The sequence below is a fragment of the Hypomesus nipponensis genome, chromosome 23 (assembly GCF_054491055.1).
Source record: "Hypomesus nipponensis isolate SF chromosome 23, ASM5449105v1, whole genome shotgun sequence".
NCBI lineage: Eukaryota > Metazoa > Chordata > Actinopteri > Osmeriformes > Osmeridae > Hypomesus > Hypomesus nipponensis.
In genome coordinates this window covers 17476397-17498205 of record NC_140383.1, presented here as the reverse complement: position 1 = coordinate 17498205, position 21809 = coordinate 17476397, and the positions used below count along the sequence as shown (strand labels likewise).

General features: G+C 39.8%; 2 protein-coding genes and 1 long non-coding RNA gene across 6 annotated transcripts in view; 2 read left to right on the top strand and 1 right to left on the bottom strand.

The window, feature by feature from the left end:
- Positions 1-1134: 1134 nt before the first annotated feature.
- Positions 1135-3016, bottom strand: LOC146234439 (uncharacterized). The gene is made up of 3 exons (XR_014741607.1): positions 2132-3016; positions 1525-1735; positions 1135-1444 (listed from the first exon to the last, which is right to left on the bottom strand). It is a non-coding gene; the product is annotated as an uncharacterized LOC146234439 (long non-coding RNA).
- A 588-nt stretch (positions 3017-3604) lies between these two features.
- On the top strand, positions 3605-8053 carry LOC146234438 (acyl-CoA-binding protein-like). Its single transcript, XM_084688773.1, has 4 exons — positions 3605-3763; positions 7127-7244; positions 7379-7441; positions 7623-8053. Exons 1-4 carry the CDS (start codon positions 3749-3751, stop codon positions 7694-7696), a joined length of 270 nt encoding a protein of 89 aa, XP_084544899.1. The 5' UTR covers positions 3605-3748; the 3' UTR covers positions 7697-8053.
- Positions 8054-8384: 331 nt separating this feature from the next.
- LOC146234437 (uncharacterized) overlaps positions 8385-21809 on the top strand; it is a 31193-nt gene continuing 17768 nt past the window's right edge. Inside the window, exons 1-2 of one of the 4 annotated variants that reach the window (XM_084688772.1) lie at positions 8385-9085; positions 17347-17438. In XM_084688772.1, coding sequence (XP_084544898.1) covers positions 17429-17438 — 10 coding nt within the window. In that variant the 5' untranslated portion in view covers positions 8385-9085; positions 17347-17428. Of the gene's footprint in view, positions 9086-9353; positions 9501-17346; positions 17461-21809 lie in introns of those variants that run through there. The other 3 variants (XM_084688769.1, XM_084688770.1, XM_084688771.1) reach the window with 3 other exon arrangements.

Here is a 21809-nt window from a genome sequence, read left to right as displayed (position 1 = left end):
ACGACAAAGGCCAGCCAGACGAATACTGCTGGATAGGAGTGATCCATTGAATCAGTTTGATGAAATAACTTTTCGAGACCGCTTTCGTATGCACAAGGAAAATGCATTGGAGATAATTACTTTGCTTGAGCCTAGACTTTCCTCTCTGTCTCAAAGAGGAAGGCCTGTGTCCAATCTACTGCAAGTTCTGATCACTTTGAGGTTCTTGGCATGTGGAATCTTTCATCGTGAAACTGGTGATTTGTGTGGTGTCAGTGAACCAACTGTATGTAGAATAGTTCACAAAGTCTGCAGTGCCATTTGTGAACTGAGGAGTCTTTACATCAAGTTCCCTGATGCTGCTGGGCAAGCCAACTATAAAGTGCAATTCTATGAATATGGGCACTTTCCAGGAGTGATTGGCTGTATAGACGGATGTCATGTTCCCATCAAGTGTCCATCAACTCCTGATGCAGAGGAATACAGGAATCGTAAGAATTGTTTTTCAATCAATGTTCAGGGTGTATGTACTCCTAATATGGAGTTTTCAAACATTGTTGCCCGTTGGAAAGGTGCAACCCATGATTCAAGGATTTTTCTCAACTCTTCATTGTGTGCACAATTTGAGAGAGGACAACATAGTGGACTACTACTTGGTGATAGTGGATATGGTCAGAGTAACTATTTATTCACACCACATCTAAATCCCACAACAGCTGAGCAGCAAAGGTACAACAGAGCTCATATCCGTACTAGAGGGATGATCGAGCGTATGTTTGGAGTTTGGAAAACTCGATTCCAGTGCTTACGAAATACGCTTAGTTTCAAGCCAAGAAGATGCTGCAAAGTGATCATTGCTACAGCTGTGCTGCACAACTACCTGAAGCAGCATGGCTGTCGTGATCTGCCAATGGAAGATCAGGATGATGCAGACGTGCCCATGGTGGCAGAGGCAGCCAATGACCAGCGAGGACTTGCACACAGAGCTGCTTTCACAGTGCAGCACTTCAGCATTTAAATATGGAATGTATTCATTATGGTATAGTTTTGCTTGCATACTGTTTCTGTACAAAATTACAATCATGTAGCAAAATTAAACGAGTGAACCAAGGCTGGTTAAAATGTAGTTTGTGATGATTAATACTCACTCACACGTCAAATGACAATACATTTATTTTTCACAATTCCTCATATTCACCATGGCGACTGGTAAGCAGAATTCTTTTTTGGAGCATAGCCCTCTCTCCCAATTTCATATCCAGTTCAACCTCTAGAATTCTCATTTTCATTTCATGTTCTTCTTTTAAATATTCAATTTTACGCTCATGAAATTCTCTAGCTAACTTTTCATGCATAGTCATCTTTTTTGGTCTCTGTTGGATGGTAGCTGCTTCATCTCCCAGGGGCGCCATAGCAGATGTGGAGGGTTCAGGCTCGTTGTGAACTGGCTCTTGATTGGTTTCCTCTGGAAAAAAAGACCACTGTTCCAAACTCAATTCAACTAATATGGTCCTGTAACCAATTTACTTCCTAAGGTATATTTACCATTTGTGCTCAGTTCTCCATGTTCACTGTCCAAATGGTCATTGTCTGGTATACCATCCAGAGGTTGCTGGTGCTCTATTATACCAGACAGCAAGTTACCCAATTCATCACATCTGTCCTTTATTGGTGGTCCACCACCTGTAATAAATCGCTCTCTTCTGCTTGCTGGATTCTCTTTTTTTAATCCCAGTTTAATGTTCTTCCATAGAACCTATGAAGGCAGATATCATTCATTAGTTTTCTTTTTTAATGTCACAAAAATAGTAATATGGGAAATCTGAAATACTGGTACTGATAAGGCATAATAAAAATAAGTTTGTCTCCTGATAATTTAGGTCATGGTGGAGAAATGATTTTATTTTATATTTTTTTCCCCCTCACATATAGGTATGGATTTTCCTTTGTGCAACATATCTTACTCTACCACCATGTTTAACATGCATATGCCCCTTTAAAATAGGTTACTATCCTTTTAAACAGGATATTCATTCAATGTTAATGCTACAAGCAGCAGGAGTATTGTATTTGGGTAGGCCATAAATAAGCAGGGTATAGGCAACAGGAAACAAACACATCTTTTTGTGCCTAATAATGAAGATTAACTCACCTGCAGTTGTTGTACTGTTCTTGTGGTGACATCTTCATTTGCATTGAATTCATTGCCAATTGCAGTCCAAGCACTTATTTTCTTCTGTTCAATAGCAGCAGTATGGATTTTGCTTTCAATGACTGGATGGTTCGATACAATTAGTTTTAGTAGTGTTTTTTCATGCTCACTATAATTTTTGGAGCGAATTCTCTTTGCCTCTGCCATTGTGTTGTCTCAAAATTCACTGCAACAATGGTGTTTCATACTCCATTTCAGGTTTTCATGAGCACAATTGGACCAACAGCCTGTGCTTCCACTTAGTCTAATGAGGCTTGAACCAGGTGTTCTCATTAAGCTTACTCCAGGACTCCATAGTCTCAGACTAACTAAGCCAAATTTATGCCATGTTCATGCAAGCCACTTAAATAGCCAGGATTAACTAGTCTGATTTAGGCCTACTCCAGTCTTGATTTAAGCCCTGTCTCCGAAACCGGCCCATAGAGTGTCGATCAGGTCATCATATATCTCTGGCCACTGGATTGCAGGGCTTGATATTAACTTTTTAAGGCTCTTGAACTTTGGACAAATACATTTACGTTTCACTTGTCTATGCACAAAAGTCACTTGACCCCGATACCTTTAAATAGCCTGACCAAGTCATCAGGCAAAACTAGCCTGGCTGACTGAGGTTGCTTTCTCAAGCCAATGACGAATGAAACATGCTCGGTTAAATAAATCCGCAATGCTGGCTATCTTCATCAGGCTTGTATCTACATTAGGCAGTCCTCCCTGACATTTCTGGTGTAGTATGGAGTGAAATACAACATTGTGCACACAGCCAGTGAGCGAGTCTGACTGAGGCTAACATCAAAACAGTGTAACGGGGATGCAGTCTCACTCAGATTGCCAGTTTAAACAAATCAGAAAAATAATCGGATCAGCTGGCTAAAATCAGAATTCCGATATCTCTTGAAAGCTGCCCTGCTCGACTTTTTAGATGTAGAATTGACTGTAAAACTGTAAAATTATTAACTTTGAGACACGACTTGAAGACATTGTTGCTGCTCGACATTCATTGATGAATGAATGCAATATGAGTAGGCTACATGCCTGAAAATATCATGAGAAGGGAAAAACTTACAATGACGTTTAAGTCATAGAGATTAGTTCAATTTTTACACCAATTTGCCAAATGTATTCGTTTTGATTCAACTATGAGGTTGCTGATCACCATTCCCCTTGCAGGGGTAATGAGAAGACAACTATTTAATTATACTCTTCTATCTATGTAATCTTTATAAATAATAAGTAGGCTATGCATTTTAATATAAAATATACAGAAATATCAGTTGTAAAATGTAATTTAAATACCGACCCCTGCAACCAAAACAAGCAAGCACACCCTACAATTTCCCCAGAAATTGTACCCTCTCTAGTTATACATGCTTTGCCCTGTGTATGGCTTAAATGCTGTGCCACTCAGTAAATCTACCAATTGAGCGAAGGAGGCGTGATGAGGAGGTCGTTCTTAACGGTGAAGCTTACATAAAATTTCCGTTAGATTGTAACAAGCTTGGTTTAGTGTTCTGCAACTTCACATAGAGTTGGCATTCCATCAAAAAATCATCTGAAATCATGTCTGAACTTGAGGTTAGTAGCTATTTTTGCTTATTTTAGTTACTTACTTTCAATTTAGACTAGGTTATATTTCTGGTGCGGGTCCTTTTGATTTGGTTTCTAGACTCGGTAGACGGCGTCCTAATTCTCTTGTTGCGTTAACTTAACAGTAGGCCTATTGTTTTTAGTAGGATGTAGGCAAAACAATGTGTTTACCAAACCTACTGCATGTAGCGTAGGTGTATCGGTTTTGAACACTTATAGATTCGAACCAAATAAAAGGGACACCAACCTATTCTTACAACATTTCGAAGGATCACAGCCATTTTGACATGGTGTGGACTATGACCACACTAAACCCATGACACGGGCGATGATGAAGGCGGGGTGTGTATGGGGGTGATTAACAAAGCTAGCATCCGTCGCTACACCTAACAAAGCATACAATCACTGCCACCGCTACGTCGCTATGTCTGCCAATCTGACAATCGCTTCCACCGCTTCGTCTGCTATTATGTGGATAGCTAGGTTGATAAGAAGGCAGCTATAACTATCTAGCCTCACCATCATGCAAGTGTTGTGCAGAAATGTAATCTCTGCTACAATTCCACTCCCCTACTTGTGAACGCGCACACTTTCTAGGAACCTACTGCTATGCGTAGAGTTGCGTTTCGAGACCATTTTTATTCAGTTATATTACATTCTAAAATGCTAAAAGTCATTATAGGCCTACTGTTTCTAAAATGCATTGGGAAATGCACTGCAATGCAAATGCGACGTTTTACATAACTGATTATGTAGGCAAATGTCTACGGATTGAAAAACATCTGATCGCTGTTCTACTACAGGACTCGCAAACTGTTAACTCCATAATGGAGAAAGTGTTCGTGTCTTCACAAACAGAGTTACAAAATTAAACGGAGTTGTGGGTTTTATAAGAAGCCCATTATCATTCTGTAGATTGGAGAGAATGTTTATATGACACGAAGTCAAATGAGCCGTTCAGACAGGGTTGCCAGGTCTATGTGACAAAACCAGCCCAATGGCCAATCAAAACCAGCCCAAAACCAGCCCAATGGCCAATAAAACCAGCCCAAAAACCAGCCCAATATCAGAACTCAAAATATGCCCCTGCCAAACCATATACACTGCCCCAAGTCCAACAGCATTGCTATTATTGCCAAATCTATTGTAATATCTACAAAGTAACACCAACTGTTAAGTATGCAAGCATTAAAACCAGTTTTCAGGAGATTTGCTCAGGAGACTGAGAGCATTAGGCACGTGTGCACACGCACAGTGCGTGTATGTATGTGGGCGTGTCCCATGTCCATGTGTGTATGTGCTGATCTGGAGTCAGTTTGGTACGATTTTGGGCATAAATAAATTATTTCATTTAAAATATCGATTTTTATTTAAAGATATTAATGTAATTTGCATGCTAAATAGATCTACCCGAACCAGTGGACAAAAAATTCAATCCGCGGCAAAACACTTCAAAAAACCGCGGACTTGGCAACACTGCGTTCAGACACAACGGTAAATAAGTATATCTGAGAGGTGGTGTTGATAGTGAATAGAGAAAACAGATAGAACATCATTTACAGTCAAATAAGGTTTGTCAGGAATCCTCTTTACAGAATCTCTCCAGATCATCAGTCCTACTCTCTTGTGCAATCTGATCTTCAGCTCAGCCCACAGGTTTGCAATAGGGTTAAATGAATTGCCTCTGTTAACCTTATCTATATAGGTTACAATAGCCTACGTTTTACTGCTGGTAAATTCCTAAATACTTTGATCAACTTCAGAAAGTCTATAAATGGCTAAACGCTTTAGTTACATTTTGACCACAACAATATTTAGGGGTGTCAAGAATTGTGGCATGGCACACATGGTTTCAAAATAAATAAAAAACTATTATTGATGAATTTATTTTCTTGATATTAAATTGAAGGTTTAAAAGTTTCAATTTTCATTAAAAATAAATATGTGACATGTGCCAATGTGGTGCCATTCATTTTGGAGTTGGCTGTATAACCATGAAAAGGAAATGGCTGTTGTGATCAGCATAAGCACATAGGACATCTCTTTTCTTCCACCTCCTACATCCCTGAAATGTTCAAATAGAGCTGTGTTCATCCATGTTTAATACAACTAAATGCCCCATTATTTTCACCATGTATGCATTGCAGTAGGCTACTGTGTATGAGTTATCTATGAGTTATCTTAATCTTGCATGCTTCCTCACCAATTTAACAATCCTAAAAACCAACTGCTACTGGAATCAACTAGTTATCAATGCAGCAATTCAGTATTTCTTTTTAACCTACTGGGGGAGTAGGATTTTGGCAACTCTGTTTTTCATACCTGCCGAAATCCCCCATATATTGGAGATAGAAGATCTGAACACCCCAAAATTATTTTGGTGGCTCCTCATGTCCTCTAAAGTGAGCCATAAAAAGCTTTTGATACTAGTTGCAAAACATTTTAAGTTAGAAGGGAGTAGGATTTTGGCAACACTGTTTGCACCATTGTTGAAGAAATTGTTTTAGTCGGCCTCTTTAATAATGGAAAGACTACGTTTAATTGAGTTCTGGTTGTATTATCAATATGCAGATAGAGCCGTTTTTGATTCCTCTCCGACTGCAAGTGGCAACTCTCGCCGGTCGTTTCATGCAGCCGATGTCGAACACACCTAAAGTTAGCTTTGCAAACAGATTACACGTCACACGCGCTAATGGATTGTTTACAAAAGGTTACATCGCCGCTATCAATGTCACCACACGTACTACGTTGGTACGTCGCTGCCATCACCCCCATTGGGAACCAATTACAAAAAAATTCTGAGAGGACATGGACATTGTTGGCAAAGCTTGTCTACATTGTATGCTTATCGGCTGTGCGAGGGCACTTGTCATCCCCCATAGGGTGTGGTGTGTCTTTCGACACTGCCCGTGGTGCCGTGCAGCATGTTGGAGCAGGGAAATATCTAAAACATGCAGGACAAGGGAGTCCCTGAGGACCAGGGTTGAGAACCACTGGGCTATGGCACTCTATGCCGTAGTTGGTATTCGCAAGCCATAGCCCTACTATGCGAAAAATACCAGGATGACAGCTCAATTCTAAGAAACACTGACTATTTTGTACTATCATCTTGAAACAATATCACACCAACAACACAATACTTTGTATTATTATACTTGTGTAGCCCACTTATCCCCTATGAATTAGAGAAGGGCCCTGAACATTAATTTTATAACTTATAATATCTTTCCATCCATTTTAACAACAACAACCAAATTTCCATTACTTTTGGTAATAATGGATGCGTATATTACACAAAGCCTTATTACAATACAAAGATGTATGATGTATTAACTTATGTTTTTACTCCAGACCAACTTCAAGAAGGCTGCAGAAGAAGTAAAGCAGCTTAAATCAAAGCCAGAGGATGCTGAAATGCTTAAGGTTTATGGATTGTTCAAACAGGCCTCTGTGGGTGATGTCAATACCGGTAAGCCATCAGCCTCACTATTTGAGAGCCACCACCTCCTACACATTTACTTAATTTACTCGGCCTCAAACATGAATGCAAAATAAGCTTTAATATATTTTAAAGTAAAAGCATTATTTGTTTATTTTCCGAAGCTCGTCCAGGTATGCTTGATTTCACTGGGAAAGCAAAATGGGACGCTTGGGAGAAAGAGAAGGGTATGTATCTTGTTTTAGCCAACCTGACCTGGTTTAGAATACTAAACCAGAATACTAGTGGTGAAACATGGCTTTACTACAGGGGGGTGGGTGTATTTGTACTTGATAGATATTCTAATCCAGAGAAATCTACAGCTGGATCTGTTTCACAGTTTCTTACTTACACTCATATCATTTACAGGAAAGAGCAACGATACTGCCATGACTGAGTACATTGCTTTGGTAGAGGAGTTGAAAAAGAAGTATGGAGTATAAATCTGATTTTACGTGACATGGTAATTCAAACCATGACTGTTAAGAGTGGAGCCCAAAACCAGTCCCCCAGAAATGCCTTAAACCCACTGGAATGGCCTTTGCTACAGCATATCAAATATGAATTCCTAGTGTGCCACTAAGAAACTGTGTTTTGTGACCCAAGAGACCCAAGAGCCACTACAGAAAGAACCTGTACCAACTGTACCTAACCTCAGCAACCTTTTATAGTGGATTTTTGGTGGTATACCTGAGGAATTACAAGTCAAGCTTGTTATTACAGTCCAGTTATTCCATATTTTACCTTTGGTTTAAAATACTTTTTCTCTTCTCTTTATAAAATTTATAGATTTAATTTTATTTGGACAATCACGAATGTTATTCTGTCAACTGTATCATGCATACCATTTATGACATATTTGTACGTTCATCTTGCCGCTGCCAAGTTACTTCATCCATGAAGACCATTCCCATGATCTGAAGCATACCACCTTATCTGTAAAGCATGCCTGTCACTGGAACATGCTCTATTGTCTTAGTTTGTTTTGTTTCCTTTATCATTAGGAATAGAATCAGGAAAGTGTTCTAAATGTTTAGTTCCAAAATCTTAACATTTTAAAGAGATCAACATTTTATTAATTATAACAATCATTAGGCTTAAACTGCAAAGTTGGTGAAGTGGATGTGAACATGAATACGTAGACAAAAACACATATCTACATGAAAAGTTGTCCCATTACAACATAATGGTCCATGGTTGAAAGTCAAGTGATTAGAGACTGCTGACTCATGGCCAACCGGTCTTCTACTGTCATCAATAATTGTGTCCAGCGGCTGATAAGGTAATCTTGAGGTGATGAATTGAGGTCACATAGTCCAGGAAATATAATTGTAATTTAGAAATGTTTTTTCTTCATAAACTTCTAACTGCTACATTTCAGTATAAGTTCATTATAACAGCTTCTTTTGAAACAATGCGTCCTCTAGTTACAAGATAATATATGATATTACCTCCAGATAGCAAGACGACATTGAATTAATATTGATTTTCCATCTAAATCTTCAGAATGGTTGAGATTGAAATTTCAATGCTAAATAAACGTTGAATCACTATTGCAATATCGATGAAACATAGGTTACATTGGAATACAGAGATTTATAGTTGTCCGGATTAATTGAATAAACATCGATTTGTAGTTGACCGGGTAAACAGCAACAATGTTAAAAAGTCATTGAATTATAGTTGACCGGGAAATATGGTCGAAAAGGACATTGAGTTACAGATGAACGGGAAATATCATCGAAAAGTCATTGAGTTAGAGCTGACCGGGAGACCATCGTTTGGTAAATCAACGTCAGATGAACTTGTTCTCATTTGTGGATTCACATCAGGTAAGCAGAATATTGATCTAATGTTAAATTGTACCAAATGTAATATTCGTTTATCGTTTATTTACACTGTCTTTATTAAATTCATAGTTTCCATCAATATTTTATTCTTGAATGTAGACAATTTACCAACTACTGTAGCTAGCTAGTGCTAACGGCTAGAGCTATTTCTAGTCTCTCATCAGAAATGTGGATATAAAAAAAAAACATTATGACAAAACATTGTACTTTAATAGGTAGATACAAAGGGGCGCCGTATAGGGGGAAAAAGTTAGGACGATTCTAAAGGTGCCAGTATGGTACTCCGACTCCGTTACGGATGGGCGGGCCGCCGGATAGGACGGATTAATTAGCATTTCTGTTGCCTTTATGGTTCTCCGAAGGCTGGGGGTGCTGAAAACAATTCACCGCCAGAACAGTAGGTGGAGAAGCGGTTTTTGTCGAAAACACGTTGCTTTGTTGCGTCTTTGTAAGTTAGAAATCGTCGTTGTTTATCTCCCAACTCTCCTCACACGTGTGACAGTCTTACCAGCTGTCACTAGTCAGACGATGAGTGCAGCAGGTGCAGTCACATAATATTAGGCCTATATTAAAGACAAACTCAAGGCCCGCCACGTCATTTTATGTGGCCCGCGGAAGATTAATGGGCTATTGAAATAAGTCTACGCTGCTTTACAGTGTGCATTGACCATAAACGACATCTCTCACCATGCATTTCAATTGTGTTACGGCAAAGTGACGACATCCCGCCTCTAGAAAGCAGTGTATGCACATCAGTGTTAAACGCAAAGTTTAACTGGGTGAAGGCGAGCATGGTTTGAATGACAGCACTCCAATGCAGCCGGTTCTGCGAACGTACCCCATGTGCATTTTCAACCAAGGTCCTCGGGCATTCAACCCAAGTTGGTATCGCTCTCGAACTTGGTTAGAGTACTCAGCCAAGCTAGCATGTTTCTGCTTCCCTTATCGACAATTTGGAGCCAGCAATGATGAAGACATCACCTTCATTAGACAAGGTTTTACCTATTGAAAAACGGCAATGTTTATTTTACATAAAGCTCAAAAAGCTATTCTGCGTTCAGATGAAGGGCAAAACAAGTTTTGCTCTTGCGCTATGCGCGCTTGCATTTTGTCACCAAACACTGAGAAATATTTGCAAATTTATCCTCCAAGAAAAACAGCAGATTGTCCAAGAATTAAAAGGCGGACTTAAATTGCAGCATAATATGCCCTATGTTCACAAAAGCTACAACAAAAACACCATGTTTTTACATCGTTACTGACGTTACATCGTAGTTACAACTGGCCCTTTGACGGCAACCATGCTGATGTGGCCCTCGGTGAAAATGAGTTTGACACCCCTGCGATATAGACAAGGCTCTGGTTTTGTGAATTCATTTCTCCACCAAGTGTATAATCCAATGTGAAAAATGATAAACAAAAAGACTGATATAATTGGAAACAAAAAGATCCATACAAACTGTATGTACAGTCAAAACTACAATGTACTACTCTAGGTCACTAAACTGTGGCAGTCAGTGCACAGACAACAAACTCACGTTTCTGAATTCGCTAGAGTAGAGCATAAACTAGCTCACAATAACATTTCTCTCCAAGAAGTTCTCATCACAGACGTCTTTCAAAAAGACGACCTTAGAGAAAACGCCTTTCTGTCGAAGTCGGAAATGATGTCGGTTGGAAATGATGTCGTAGCGGACCAATCACGGCCAAGGGGTATCCGTCGCGTACAGCACGGCACGACTGATCGACAGGAATTTAAACGGTGCACGGGAAAGGTCTCCGTCGGCCCCGCAGACGACGGAGAGGGCGTTTCAGGGCGTTCCAACTATGCGTAGGCCCTTCCCATGTGTCCGTAATCGTATAGTACGGAGTAGCATATAACGGCCTTAAGGGCCCCTGACTGACAGGGGCCCCAAAAAATAGGCAAAAAGTAATATTATATTATATAAACCATCATCAAGTATATAATACATTTAAAGTAGCCTATAATAATACAATGCATGATCTCTTTGTTTTTAATTGTGTTTGGCAATAAAGGTTAAATATCCATATTGACCAAAAAGTAAACATCCATATTGACCGACCCTTGTATCTGCATGAAATGGTTTGATCCTGCCTTGGCGCTCTTATCGGTGACGGTGTTTAGTTGCAGTCAGTAGATCGCTAGTCACTAGAATGTCGGGCCGTAAACATAAATCAGGGTTTCGGAAAAGATCAGAGAAAAAAAAAGAGGATAGACAAAAGAAAGGTTTCAATCAGTAACCCAGTTTTACCAAGAAAGGTGGGTAGCCAATCTGTGAGTGGTACTAACCTGTTGATTTAATGTCCATATAACCTAGGCCAGTGGTTCTCAACCCTGTCCTCAGGGACCCCCTTAGGTGGTGGGCCAAAGCCCCGTATCTGTTCAACTTCATAATTTAAATTGGGAGTAGCTGGAATTTTCAAGTTGAGTTAATTGTATTATTTTAATAATACTAAATCAGTCCAACCAATAACACGATGTAATACTGGCGTAAGAACATTATGAACCAATCAGATGCAGTCACGTTGACAGCCGTTTCACCCATCACTCAGCTCATAGCTAATATTGACATATATTTTACTGCTGCCGCGACAGCTCCATGAAACGGAGACTTGTAAGTATTAATTTGATCAGTATAAGTCCGTTTTAAAACATGTTCGTTTTTTAAACCGTCTTTTTCATACGCGAGTGATTATGTAAATAGTTTTAGTTCGCTAACGAGCCGTAGTTTGTACTATATAGTCTTGCCCACTGTTAGCTATGCTATTTGTTAATAACACCTAATTTCTGTCAAGTTTAATCAACGTTATTCACCTTGTATGGAGTCGATGGTAGACTCATAAACCACGCAACACAAAACATTATAGTCTAAGAGATATTTAATCATCAAGGGGGAAAGGGAAAGGAGAAGGGAAAATGTGGATAGGGATATATCTCCTGAACACTTGGACCAGAGCCACAAGGCAAAGGTCAGTTAGTACACAAAGAGAATAAATGAGTCCTCCCTAGTCCTCTTCTACGGTCCTATTGTCACAGTTTGTGCACTTGCAAAGGTTTGTACACGGCAGCTCATACACTTGGCATGTACATTTTCCCCTGACACAATTCGTTTTCTTGCAGGAGCAGTGAACAAGCTCAAGGATTGTCTCTGGAGCTGGTGCAAGTGACATCCAGTTGACCTTATAGAGCTCCCCAGTCATCTTCCAACCATGATTGATTGGAGGAGGAGTGTCTGGGTAACACTCCAGGCTCCTCCTGTGCACTGCAGCCTGATAACTTGCTCGCTGTGTGTGTTTTTGCAGAGTCTTGATTTGGAGGCAAGTCCTGCTCAGAGCATCTGCCCGACTTAAACACTGCAGCCCTGGCCTTATTAATGTCCTGAGAGGTCACTCCATACAGGTCACATGTGAATGCCTCCAGTGCCTGTTGTGAAACTCTCTCCTAATTGCCAAAATAGGTCGATGTATCCTTCTTTGGAACTTAGTTTTTGGTATGCCTTAATTTTCCCAACACCATGCAGAGCACTGACTATCAAACCCTGTAAATGGATTGGATACCTACAAGGGCCTCACACTTCTGTTGTCCAAGATGACTTAAGCTTTGTGACATCTGTTATTTGGGACTCTCTCCCCTTCGCAGTGTGGAAGTACAGGTTTGCATTATTGATGCGGCTACAAAAAGACAGTGCCAGAACAAAGACATGTGTCTGGGCTCTTTATAACAATGTTGGTCCAGGTTTTTGAGGCATGAGCGGCATGAAACAGCATCCTGGTGTCTGCCTCTTCTTGGTTAGAGAGTCCCAGATAACAGATCTCACAAAACTACACAGCCATCTTGGACAGGACAACTGTGATGCCCTTGTAGGTCTTCATCCATTTTCTGGGTGTGATACAGTCAGTGCTCTGTATGGGCTACAATGTTGAAGTCGGGCAGATGTTCTGAGCAGGACTTGCCTCCAAACCAGGACTCTCTGAATAAACATTTACATTTAGCAGACGCTCTTATCCAAAGCGACTTACAGTAAGTACAGGGACATTCCCCCCGAGGCAAGTAAAGTGAAGTGCCTCTCAAACAAGTACACAACGTGTTTTGACACGGCCGGGAATCTATCTGGCAACCTTCAGATTACTAGCCCAATTCCCTCACCGCTCAGCCACCTGACTCCCATATACAGCGGGCAAGTTATCAGGCTGCAGTGCACAGGAGGAGCCTGGAGTGTTACCCAGACACTCCTCCAATCAATCATGGTTGGAAGATGACTGGGGAGCTCTATAAGGTCAACTGGATGTCACTTGCACCAGCTCCAGAGGCAATCCTTGAGCTTGTTCACTGCTCCTGCAAGAAAACGAATTGTGTCAGGGGAAAATGTACATGCCAAGTGTATGAGCTGCCATGTACAAACCTTTGCAAGTGCACAAACTGTGACAATAGGACCGTAGAAGAGGACTAGGGAGGACTCATTTATTCTCTTTGTGTACTAACCGACCTTTGCCTTGTGGCTCTGGTCCAAGTGTTCAGGAGATATATCCCTATCCACATTTTCCCTTCTCCTTTCCCCCTTGATGATTAAATATCTCTAAGACTATCATGTTTTGTGTTGCGTGGTTTATGAGTCTACCATCGACTCCATACAAGGTGAATAACGTTGATTAAACTTGACAGAAATGAGGTGTTATTAATAAAATAGCATAGCTAACAGTAGGCAATACTAAATAGTACAAACTACGGCTCGTTAGCGAACTAAAACTATTTACATAATCACTCGCGGATGAAAAAGACGGTTTAAAAAACGAACATGTTTTAAAATGGACTTATACTGATCAAATTATTACTTACAAGTCTCCGTTTCAATGGGATGGAGTGAAATATGTCAATATTAGCTATGAGCTGAGTGATAGGTGAAACGGGTGTCAACGTGACTGCATCTGATTGGTTCATAATGTTCTTACGCCAGTATTACATTGTGTTATTAGTTTGGACTGATTTAGTAGGCTACTGTGTTTGCCGGAGAGTTTAACAAACTTTATACGATGGTTTTGACAAAATGTGCAACTAATTTTGGTTGCAACAACCGGTTTCTCGTTAAAAATAATATAATTAACTCAACTTGAAAATTCCAGCTACTCCCAATTTAAATTATGAAGTTGAACAGATACGGGGCTTCGGCCCACCACCTACCTGTCCTGCTTGTTTTGGATGTTTCCCTGCTTCAACACACCTCCAAACATGCAGGACAGGGGGTCCCTGAGGACAGGGTTGAGAACCACTGACCTAGGCTATCTAGCTACCCAGCAAACAAGGGACGTCCTGGGGACGTCATTTTGTTAGCTGGGTACAGTGTCATCACCACCACCTTTGAAACAAGCTGAACCCCCTTGAACAAGCTATTCTAACAACGTTGTCACCGGCAGTATTAGATAGAAAAGCGATTGAAACAGTACTATGTGGTAACTGAAAATATGCCCCCAAAAATCGTAAATACGTTTGACATTTATTTATTGGGAAATGGCTAATTCAAAAGAAGTTTGTTGGAAGCGATCATTGTCAGTAATGCCAAATACGACCATTTGATCTTAGACTAGAGCCTTGCACGGTGGAGAAACTGACCTGGGTAAATTGTGCTAAGCTAGACTAGCTGCTGTTGCTAGCCAAACTTAAAGGGATTGTTTGAATGCGCCGGAAATGAAAAACGTTTGTTTTGACATCAAGTTTAGGCTGTGGCATTGAAGACAGAGACGGACCACACAAGCTTGAGTTTAAATACATTATTTAATGTGAAATTACTTACTGTACGTGCAAGTCTTGAATTACTAAAATGTATGATGCTGCCAGTAGCACTGTGCGCAACATTCTTACAGTGCGTGTCCACTGCAGCGACGCGAATCGCTTGCCATCGCTTGCCTTCCCACAGTTCACCACGCTCGGGGGCGTTTCAAACAGATTAATGTAGAATGTAGTTCTCTAAAGTAACTGTTGTAGTTGTCATGGCCAAGTGTGCAGACTTGGGTTTGCGTAGTTGCAACATCGATCAAAATACAACTTGTTTACAAAATATAAAACTGTTTAATACTGTAGACATACACGTTGACATATGTAAAAAACGTTTTACTATATATTCCTCAATCTCTGCTAATCTGCCGATAGGATAGTGAGTTTCAGCCCGGCTAGCTAACTAGTTAGGACAGAACGAAGTTACGTAATGTGACTAAACTGAATTTGAAAGTACAAGCACCCACAACTTCGGCAAACCTTGCGCCATGCATCGTTTTTTTGTATTAACATCTCTGTACGAATACAGATATGTATCGTACAGGACTGGGTAAGCAGCCACACAAACGATTAGTTTCTCCTCCAGTTTGAAACCTAGAAAGCTAGAAATGTTTACCATGGTTTCTACGTTACGAGAAACAAGAAAACACTCCGATTGGCCATCGCTAGCGAAAATCGCTCCTCATTAGCATAAAGTTGAGAAAATCTAAACTCGAATCGCTTGAATCGCGTCGCTACCCACAATGCACCACGCAAGCGATTTGCCTGACTCCATAGAAAATGAATGGAAAACATGTTGTCGCTCGCATCGCGTCGCTGCCGTGGACACGCACTGTTATGGTGCGTTCACACTGCAGACTTTTTTACCGATCAGCACCGCCGGCCTTCCCACAGTGCACCAAGCTCGGGGGCGTGCCAGACAGATTCATTCAGAGTTGTAGTTCTCTTAAATCACTGTAGTAGTTCTATAATGTCATGGCAAATGTGCAGACAAAATACAACTTTTACACACATTAAGCAAGAATCCGACACGCTTTCTAGATCTGACATGATCTTATCTTCAGCACACAATAGGTTATCTTTTTCCACACTTTTTTTTTGGCAGAGTGAAAGATTAAATGCCACCCGCACTCTATGTAATGGGTCTTTTTCCGTCTGGAAAAAAAGATGCATCAGACATAAACGTTGACATGTGTAACCTTTTATTATATTACTCGAAATCTGTGCAAATCATTCGCTAGATTATGACTTGCCTCTACACATTCACTGTATGGATAGCGAGTGGCTGCCAGCCAGCATTTCAGCGTTGAATGTCAATCGTGTGCTGGGTGAGCTAGCTAGACTATGCAGCTAGCACAGAAGAAAGTTACGTTATGTGAAGAAACTGAATTAAAGTACAAAATACAACACACCAAGGACGCCGACAACCTCAGCAACCCTGCGCCAGGCATAATTTTTTTGTTTACGTCTCTGTAATCGAACATAGACGTATCATACAATACTGGGTATGAAGACACACATACGATGGGTTGCTCTTCCATGTTGAAAATTGTCAAACCTAGAAATGTTTACGATTACCAACAGTTGCTACGTTACAAGAAACAAGAAACCAACCCAATTGGCCATCACTGGCGTTTTCACGCTCCTCATTTACATAAAGTTCAGAAAATCCAACTTTCGCTGCCCCGCTCGCCTTCCCACAATGCCCTACGCGAGCGTCGCCGCCCCGCTCACCTTCCCACAATGCCCTACGCGGGCGTCAACGCCTGGTTTAATTGAAAATGAATGGGAAGCCGACGCCCCGCTCTGCCCGCCCCGCTTCAGTGTGAACGCACCGTTACTACATCTATGCACGTTGTAGTTATGCGTCATTGGTAACGTGTGCTGAGGTTGTGACGTTGTGCTTGCAATGATTCCCTTTGGCGACAAAAGGCACTTTTTGCCACAAAAAGGGGGGGGGGGGGGCGCACTCTGAATTTTCGCCATGGGGCCCGAAATTCCTGGCGGCCCCTCTGTAGATACATACCAAGCTCAAAACATTCCGGCTTAAAAATCCAATGGTTATAAATTTGGAAAATCGTAATTTTCTCAATTTGGTAGAGCTACACTGTGCTAGTAGAGCTACTGTAGGCTAGTCTACCGGCGTCATTGACAGCCCAGCCACTTTCAATAGAAATGTCAAGTTTGACGCTGCACAAGACAATTATGATAAGCTACACATTGTTAGTTTGAGATAGTGTTTAGATATATCAATGTAGGAGGCTACTTTTTTTAGTTGCTGTGGCAAATCTTAAACAAATGAACGTAGGCTAAGGAACGGTCGCGACTGTAATGGGGTGGAACGTTGGAAAGTTTGACTGCAGACTTGATTACACAGAGAACATATTCATCAGCTTAAAAAATCACAACTAAAAGTTATAACTTTGTGTTGTTTGAATGTTTTCTGTTTTAGATGCCCTAACTCTGCAAATGGGGACAGGAATTTTGCATTTGCCCAGGCCGCACACAAATGACTTCGCTATGCCCCAGACAGGATGGATGGGGGTGGGCGCCAAACAGAGCAAGAGTGAATGTTTTTTTTAGTTTTTTTTTTTTAAATAAATATTTATACTAAGATATAGTATATATATATACTATATATATGTGCCGAGGGGGCACCAAAAAATTGCCAACTGAAAAATCATCATAATAATAATTATAATGCAGATATTATTTCAGTAGGCCTATATAAATATTACGCACCTTTTAGGCTTGTAAATCCCAAAACAGGCAAAACAAGAGATATATAAACATGCTCAAAAAATGTTACAACGGTGCCCCCCCCCCACCACCTCACAAAAAAACTTATACACACTCAACTTTCCAAGCTTGCCGTGGGTGCCCTTTCCTACCTCAGTGGCCTGACAAATTTTGACAGTAGGCTAGGTAAACTTTTCGAAAATGGCCTAAAAAAGACAACAGGAGTCAGGGGCAGAAAAAGAAATAAACTGCAAAATGATGCCCGTGCATCACTTTCAGGTAAGTCCATGTTTAATTATTGTTAAATAAGGGAAATGTGCTGCTAACTAAAGGTTAGCCTATGCATACACCTCGAACTAGCTGGCGTTATTGCTAATTTTAGCACACTCATATGTTATCTATGCATTTGAAATAACTGACGCCAGCTAGATGTTACTTTACTGTACATTCTATGATGCTTTTATATTCGATTGATCAAATAGTTTTTAAATGAGTAATAAAGGTGGAGAGCTCCTTGGCTGCATGCTTTCAGTTTTAAATGTTTATAATTAATTTGGAAAACCATGCTAAGAAACGTAAGGGAGGGGCTGAAAAATGAAGAGACAGAAATATATCACCTTCACTAGACAAGGTTTTACCAATTGAAAAACGGCTGTTTGTTTTACATATTTTGTTTATGCTCCAAAAACTTTTATGCACTCAAATAAAGGCCCCAAAATTTCGCTAGTGCGCATTGCGCGCTCGCATTAAGTCCGTAACTAGCATCATATCAAACACAGAATGTAGATGCATTGACATGGCAGCTGTGGTGGTGGTGGTGGTGGTGGGGGGGGGCGCATCATAAAGAAATTATGCGTAGGGCACCAAAATGGCTAGCGGCGGCACTGTAAATACCGTTAATATCACGTTGATTTAGGGTTGTGATTTCAACGTTGTTTCAATATGAAATAACGGTGCAAAATTATGACGAATCAACATCATAGTCTGACATTGGTTCAATGAAATTATCGTTGACAGCGGAATGTTGATTCAACGTAGTTTCAAAGTTTGCTATCTGCTATTTGCGGACTGTGCAATGGGAAACTGCTACACGTCAGTGAAACGAAAAGAAGAATTGGTTTGGTCGGACTTCTATTTTGAAATTCTACAAGACTTATTTTGAGTTGGTTGTTCATATCAGGAAATTGTTCCATACCAAAATATAATCTTGTATATGTTTGAAGGTGAAATACTGTAAATGTGCGAATGCCTCATGTCATCTGTGTTAGTTCGACCAATGCACCAATAGATGATTCGATTAATTGTGTTCTAGAGCTGAAATCCACGATAAACTCCAGGTAATAAAATTCATTTAGTAAATATAATCGGGACTAGAAAACAATTCAGTTGATGAGCAACATTTTTCTACACAGGACTTGTAATAAATTTGTTAGGTGAATTTTACACTTGTGCCAGCATGGACGATAAAACAAACGAGTAATTGGCTCCATTTGTATGGTTATTCGATTTTTCCAAAACAAAACAACAGAAACCAAGCCTTTTCCTAGCCTGACGTTGTCATACTCATAATTTTAGTCAGAATATGAGTCTGAAAACTCTCCGTTTGGCTGTGACTACAGGGCGTGTTTCAACCGAACTCAATGCCTCAAACAAATGCCTCTTCGCTCAATTGGATAGACCTACAAGCAATCAGAGCAACGTAATATGTAGTTTGTTGAAAACGAATTCAACCCAAGGGCTCTTTCGTGACGTTGTTGATTACGTTACTGTTGATCGTCTTGTCCATCATCGTATAAAGCCCGCCCTGGCAATTTCATTGGTCCACCCCGATCCTGGTTTTATGTAGTTGTTCCCAATACAAGACCCTCCAGACCCAACTTCCCGACCAAATGTTTTTGTGGGCGGGGAGAAGTTGGGCTGGCAGCCAGGCTAGCATTTTCCCTTAATATGGGGGGTGTTCCATCAACGTAGATGAAGGAAAAGCCAGTTTTATTTCAATAAATCCAATAAGAGTTCCACTCCATTAGCTATTGGTGTCTTGGCTAAGTTACTACGGTAATATGGAAAGAGTAGGCTACTGAAAATTTAAGTATATTAAATTAAAGTAAACTTAAGTATAGGGATGGGCGTGGTTAATCGAATATCCGGATATCCTAAAGTAAGTTAGTATTCGAAAACTTTTTTCGAATACTTATGAGCGTAGTTTGATTTTAAAATTTTTTTTATTGAAAAACCGTTGCGTCGTGTTGTGAATTCTAATAGTTGTGACGTTAGAAAATGATGAAAACCATCAAAAAAGGTAGGCTACGCCTGTGTTCTGCTGCGAGTCTCCTTTCATTTCATTTGGCGCTACAAGAAGCATAGTGTCCTGGCTAAGCAGTACCTCGCAGCAACCTCAGTTCCTGCAGTCTTTTCTACGCCGGCCTGCTCGTAAATCGACTCCTTATGGCTAATGCAGTTGTGGCTTATTTATTTTCTTACCAGTAGCCATGTAGAGCTAGCGTAATCGGCTGTTTATGTTTGCATTGTGTGGTGGCGCACCTATAGGATTCCGGTTCCAAGTTAATATCCAAGTTAATATGCAATATTCTCTGTGTGTCTTTCGTTTTTATGGAGGATAGCCTACCCAATGTGTTTAATTTAGTCCAATGTAGCCTACTTTTTATTTCACATAATAATAGGCTAATCGCTTTTCCGCCAAATTAAGAGCCTAAGTCTGAAGACGCAGCGTTTTTTCAAGGTCATTGTCTTTTCGTCATGTTAATAAATTGATCTTTCATTTGTTTTCTTTATTCAACCCTTATTTAATCTAATAGTTTAACAGTCCCAATTATTGCCAGAATGTGTGGTGGTTCATGTGTTTACTGTATGCTTTGCGTCACGTCAGGCTAATTACATAACGGAACCACATTAACAAAATAGATTATCCGGATATTCGAAAATAATTTCGGATACTATTCGAATAGTGAAATCAGTTCAAATCTCCATCCCTACTTAAGTATACGTACTGTTACATTGCTCACATAATACTCAATTATAAGTAAAAGTAGGCTATAGGTGTTTTTTTTTTTTACTACTCGGAATAAGCTAACTAGCATATACCAGAGCCATAGAAAAAGAGAGTTGCGACACTTCCATAGACTCCCATTGATATCGAGGAATGAGGAAGTAAAGCGTGTCTCACGCAACCTTTTTCTCCGTTCAAAATACTTTATTATTCAAGTACAAATACAAAAATACACTGAAAACATTAAATGAACCCACTAAAATATGGAAAAAGGGGCGCATGAGATTTACATTAAAGAGGTTGTAAGGCATTGTAAATGTTCAGAGTCCGGACGGCTTTTTTATTTGTCAGTACTTTTAAAGTTTCTAAATATAATTTAATGTCACTTTTAAATTGGTGAATATTCGGTTTTCTTTCAGACCATTTACTTTATGAATATGACATTTTCCAAATAAAATTAAAAGATTCAAAATGAAAACATGACATTTAACCAAATCATTACCTTCATAGTAGAACATGATATCTCTATTTTGTCTTTATCCTAGAGCCACACAATACATGAAATACATCCTCCACCTCAATCCAGAACAATCTGACATGACATTCACAAAACAAATGTGCAATCGTCTCTGTGAAGACACCACTAAATATGCAGGATTCAGAAAGATCAGATTTATATTTCTTTAAAATTTGATTGGTTGGGTAGATGCAATGGACAATTTTGAAATATACTTCATTTACTTTATTATTAATAATATATTTATTATAATAGGTCCAAATCAAATTCCAATTGATATTCCCAAAGTGGTTATTCAAATAATGTTTGCACTGAGCAGCTGTGGGGCAATATGTCAAATGTCTAAAATATCTATTATTGCACTTTTTATCCTTGATGTCAATGCCATTTAATAAAACATCTGTTCTAAATGTTGACTGGTCATTAGATACATTACTACCCTACAGCACTCTTATGTAACCCGTGGGTATAGCATCAAATAATATGCTATAATCTCGTGCAATTATTAGAATATTAAACTTCCTTCAAAATTCTGAATACGTAAGTAACTGACCGTTGTCATTAATCAACTGGGAGATCAATAAAATATTGTTTTGGACCCATTTGGGATAGAATATTGACTTGTTTTTATACATTAAGTCTTTATTACTCC